The 6,000-nt window shown below is 42.4% G+C and overlaps 1 protein-coding gene across 1 annotated transcript in view; it reads right to left on the bottom strand.

The window, feature by feature from the left end:
* The window catches only part of LOC128665790 (neurexin-2-like), a 581,704-nt gene that overhangs the window by 507,700 nt on the left and 68,004 nt on the right, over window positions 1–6,000 (bottom strand). Inside the window, 1 exon segment of the mRNA XM_053719990.1 lies at window positions 1,853–1,972. Coding sequence (XP_053575965.1) covers window positions 1,853–1,972 — 120 coding nt within the window.

The raw sequence follows: 6,000 nt of genomic DNA, 5'->3' as shown, positions 1-6,000 counted from the left end.
CATACGCAGTTCATGTTAATAATCACAGTCATTTCTTAGTTTAAAGGGACAGTAAGCACCAAAAATGTTATAGTTTAAAAAGATAGATAATCCCTTTATTTACCATTCCCCAGTTTTGCATAACCAACACTGTTATAGACATATATGTGTTACCTGTAATCACCTTGTATCTAAACCTCTGCAGACTGCCCCCTTATCTCAGATATTTTGACAGCCTTGTATCTTAGCCAATCATTGCTGTCTCATAAATAACTCCACAAGCATGAGCACAGTGTTATCTATATGAAACACATGAACTAACGACCTCTAGCTGTGAAAAACTCTCAAATGCATTTAGATAAGAGGCGGCCCTTCAAGGGTTTAGAAATTAGCATATGAGCCTACCTACGTTTAGCTTTCAAATAAGAATAACAAGAGAACAAAGCACAATTGATGATAAAAATACATTAGAAAGTTGTTTAAAATTATATTTAATTTGGACTTTACTATCCCTTTAATAAGACATAGCTTAGATACATTTTTACATGATCATCAAAATCTTAATTCATTATTACTATTATTCTTTTTTATTTTATAACATTGTTAAGTATACAATTACCCAATATAATATAACAATTTTATTCATATTAATAATAATAAAAAACAAAATGTATCTGAATTCATTAGGAGGCTATGATGAACATTTAATCCGTCAGACATCATTTGTTATTTTTGGATATGCTGCTTTGCAGATGGTGTAAGGAATCTACAAGGAAACTCAAGGGGGCCCATTTATCAAAGGGCTTGCGGACCTGATCCGACACTGCGGATCAGGTCCGCAAGACCTCGCTAAATGCGGAGAGCAATACGCTCTCCACATTTAACATTGCACCAGCAGCTCACAAGAGCTGCTGGTGCAACGCCGCCCCCTGCTGACTCGCGGCCAATCGGCCGCCAGCAGGGAGCTGTCAATCAACCTGATCGTATTCGATCGGGTTGATTTCCGGCGGTTCCTGTCCGCCTGCTCAGAGCAGGCGGACAGGGTTATGGAGCAGCGGTCTTTAGACCGCTGCTTCATAACTTGTGTTTCTGGCGAGTCTGAAGACTCGCCAGAAACACGGCCCTTCAAGCTCCATACGGAGCTTGATAAATGGGCCTGAAGGTGTATGAAAAGCTGATTTTTCTGGTAACCCACACATTTTCTTTCATGATCAGATAAAACATACTTTTTTTAATAACGTTCTAATTTACTTCTAATATCAAATTGTCTTTGTTTTCTTGTTTTCCTTTGCTGAAAAGCAGGAATGTAATCTAAGGAGTGTGCACGTGTCTGCATTACTATATGGCAGCAGTTTTACAACAATGTATTCATTAGCAAGAGCACTAGATAGCAGCACTATTTCCTGTCATGTAGTGCTGCAGAAATGTGCACGCTACCTATCTAGATATCTCTTCAACAAAGCATAACAAGAGAACAAAGCAAATTTGATAATAGAAGTAAATTGGAAAGTTGTTTAAAATTGTATTCTCTATCTGAATCTTGAAAGACAGTTTTTGGGATTCATGTCCCTTTAAGCTCAATATTTGGAAATGTATTTATTGTAGCCATATTTGTTTGTGTGCAAACTTGTCTCTGATTGGTTGACTAAATCTGTGAGGGTAAAATCATATTTTATCACATGAATATACAATTTATAGAACCACAATGTGAAGGAAATAAGTTGCGCTTTGCTTATAGATTTGTGTACTTGAGAAAATAATAGAATAAACATTATGAGATTGAGACTTGTGTGAGGTAAGTAAATGTCATACAATAAGACACATTATATATGTAGTGTGCTGAATAGAAAATGTGGCTTTATGCCCTACTTACGGTCATTGCACACGGGTCCTCCGTAGGATGTCATAGTGCAGTCGCACGTAAAACCGTCCCACTGCTGCAAACACACACCCAGGTTCCCACAGGACTCCTCCGAGCAGGTCGTGCTGGGGCCTAGAGGGTAAAGATAAATACATTTGTATCATTTATTACTCATCTGTATGGTAATTACTTCATTCAGCATGTTGTGGAACATTTATTACTCATCTGTATGGTAAATTACTTCATTCAGCATGTTGTGGAACATTTATTACTCATCTGTATGGTAAATTACTTCATTCAGCATGTTGTGGAACATTTATTACTCATCTGTATGGTAATTACTTCATTCAGCATGTTGTGGAACATTTATTACTCATCTGTATGGTAATTACTTCATTCAGCATGTTGTGGAACATTTATTACTCATCTGTATGGTAATTACTTCATTCAGCATGTTGTGGAACATTTATTACTCATCTGTATGGTAAATTACTTCATTCAGCATGTTGTGGAACATTTATTACTCATCTGTATGGTAAATTACTTCATTCAGCATGTTGTGGAACATTTATTACTCATCTGTATGGTAAATTACTTCATTCAGCATGTTGTGGAACATTTATTACTCATCTGTATGGTAAATTACTTCATTCAGCATGTTGTGGAACATTTATTACTCATCTGTATGGTAAATTACTTCATTCAGCATGTTGTGGAACATTTATTACTCATCTGTATGGTAATTACTTCATTCAGCATGTTGTGGAACATTTATTACTCATCTGTATGGTAATTACTTCATTCAGCATGTTGTGGAACATTTATTACTCATCTGTATGGTAAATTACTTCATTCAGCATGTTGTGGAACATTTATTACTCATCTGTATGGTAAATTACTTCATTCAGCATGTTGTGGAACATTTATTAGAGTATTCCAATCCCCACAAATATAAAGTAGAAAAATGTAGAAAAAAAACCAAACTCCCTGCACTATTGGCTTATTTATTCTGCTCTACTCTTACATAGAAAAATATTGTAAGTTTTACCAGAATTTTACATATTACTGGTTCCCCCAACCGTGCCCTATAGGATATAATCAAGCAAATCCCATCTGTTCTCTCATGATGAAAACCTGATCCCTATCCCACAAAGTGCTCTTAGCCTTACTCCCACAATGCACTCTGTCCTTCCATGTCCCACAAAGCGCTCTTAGCCTTACTCCCACAATGCACTCTGTCATTCCATGTCCCACAAAGCGCTCTAAGCCTTACTCCCACAATGCACTCTGTCATTCCATGCCCCACAAAGCGCTCTTAGCCTTACTCCCACAATGCACTCTGTCATTCCATGTCCCACAAAGCGCTCTAAGCCTTACTCCCACAATGCACTCTGTCATTCCATGCCTACACAAAGCGCTCTAAGCCTTACTCCCACAATGCACTCTGTCCTTCAATGTCCCACAAAGCGCTCTTAGCCTTACTCCCACAATGCACTCTGTCATTCCATGTCCCACAAAGTGCTCTAAGCCTTACTCCCACAATGCACTCTGTCATTCCATGCCCCACAAAGCGCTCTTAGACTTACTCCCACAATGCACTCTGTCATTCCATGTCCCACAAAGCGCTCTTAGCCTAACTCCCACAATGTACACTGTCATTCCATGTCCCACAAAGCACTTTCACCATTTCTCCCTGTAATCCCGTGCCCTACAATGCACTCTCAGCCTTTCTCCTGCAATGCCCTCTGTCACTCTGTGCTCTACAATGACAATGCACTCTCATCCTTTCTCCCGCAATGCCCTGTTATTCTGTGCCCTACAATGCACTCTTATCCTTTCTCCTGCAATGCACTGTCATTACGTGCCCTACATGGCAATCTCATGCTTTCTGCCACAATTCCTTGTCATTATGTGCCCTATAATGCACTATCATCCTATCTCCTGCAATGCACTATCATTCCATGCCCCACAATGTGCTCTCATCCTTTCTCCTGCAATGGCCTCTGTCATTCTATGCCCTACAATGTGCTCTCATCCTTTCTCCTGCAATGCCCTGTCATTCTATGCCCTACAATGCGCTCTCATCCTTTCTCCTGCAATGGCCTCTGTCATTCTATGCCCTACAATGCGCTCTCATCCTTTCTCCTGCAATGGCCTCTGTCATTCTATGCCCTACAATGTGCTCTCATCCTTTCTCCTGCAATGCCCTGTCATTCTATGCCCTACAATGCACTCTCATCCTTTCTCCTGCAATGCCCTGTCATTATGTGCCCTACAATGTGCTCTCATCCTTTCTCCTGCAATGCCCTCTGTCATTCTGTGCCCTACAATGTGCTCTCATCCTTTCTCCTGCAATGCCCTGTCATTCCGTGCCCTACAATGTGCTCTGATCTTTTCACCTGCAATGCCCTGTCATTCTGTGCCCTACAATATACTCTCATTTCTTTTCCTGCAATGTCCTCTGTCATTCCGTGCTGTACAATGTGCTCTCATCCTTTCTCCCGCAATGCACTGTCATTCCATGGCCTACAATGCGCTCTCATCTTTTCTCCTGCAATGCACTCTGTCATTCAGTGCCCTACAATGCGCTCTTAGCCTTTCTCCTGCATTGTCCTCTGTCATTCCGTGCCCTACAATACGCTTTCATTCTTTCTCCTGCAATGCCCTGTCATTCCGTGCCCTACAATACGCTCTCATCCTTTCTCCTGCAATGCCCTCTATTATTCCGTGCCCTACAATGCACTCTCAGCCTTTCTCCTGCAATGTTCTCTGTCATTCCATGACCTGCAATGCGCTCTCATCCTTTCTCCCAAAATGCCCTGTCAATCCGTGCCCTACAATGCACTCTCACCCTTTCTCCAGCAATGTACTCTGTCATTCTGTGCCGTATAATGCACTCTAATCCTTTCTCCCGCAATGCCCTGTCAATCTGTGCCCTACAATGTGCTCTCATCCTTTCTCCCGCAATGCCCTGTCAATCTGTGCCCTACAATGTGCTCTCATCCTTTCTCCCATAATGCCCTGTCATTCTGTGGCTTACAATGCGCTCTCATCCTTTCTCCCGCAATGCCCTGTCAATCCGTGCCCTACAATGCACTCTCACCCTTTCTCCCGCAATGTACTCTGTCATTCTGTGCCGTATAATGCACTCTAATCCTTTCTCCCGCAATGCCCTGTCAATCTGTGCCCTACAATGTGCTCTCGTCCTTTCTCCCATAATGCCCTGTCATTCTGTGGCTTACAATGCGCTCTCATCCTTTCTCCAGCAATGTCTGTGATTCCGTGCCCTACAATGCGCTTTCATCCTTTCTCCTGCAATGCCCTGTCATTCCGTGACCTACAATGCTTTCTCATCCTTTCTCCCACAATGTTCTCTGTCATTCCATGTTGTACAATGCACTTTCATCCTTTCTCCATAATTCCCTGTCATTCCGTGCCCTACAATGCACTTTCCCCCTTTCTCCTGCAATGCCCTGTCATTCCGTGCCCTAGAATATGCTCTCATCCTTTCTCCTGCAATGCCCTCTGTCATTCCGTGCCCTACAATGGGCTCTCATCCTTTCTGCCGCAATGCCCACTGTCATTCCGTGCATTACAATGCGCTTTCATCCTTTCTTCCACAATGCACTCTGTCATTCCACACCCTGCAATGCGCTCTCATCCTTTCTCCTGCAATGCACTCTGTCATTCCGTGCTGTGCAATGCGCTCCCATCCTTTCTCCCTCAATGCACTCTGTAATTCCATGTCCCACAAATCACTCTTAGCCTTACTCCCACAATGCACTCTGTCATTCCATGTCCCAGAAAGCACTCTTAGCCTTACTCCAACTATGCACTCTGTCATTCCATGTCCCACAAAGCACTCATAGCCTTACTCCCACAATGCACTCTGTCATTCCATGTCCCACTAAGCACTCTTAGCCTTACTCCCACAATGCACTCTGTCATTCCATGTCCCACAAAGCGCTCTTAGCCTTACTCCCACAATGTGCTCTGTAATTCCATGTCCCACAAAGCACTCTTAGCCTTACTCCCACAATGCACTCTGTCATTCCATGTCCCACAAAGCACTCTTAGCCTTACTCCCACAATGCACTCTGTCATTCCATGTCCCACAAAGCACTCTCATCCTTTATACAACAATGCACTGTCATTCCATG

Source organism: Bombina bombina, chromosome 7, assembly GCF_027579735.1.
Source record: "Bombina bombina isolate aBomBom1 chromosome 7, aBomBom1.pri, whole genome shotgun sequence".
Taxonomy (NCBI): domain Eukaryota; kingdom Metazoa; phylum Chordata; class Amphibia; order Anura; family Bombinatoridae; genus Bombina; species Bombina bombina.
Note: the sequence above shows the minus strand (reverse complement) of the source record. Positions and strands in the feature narration are given on the sequence as shown.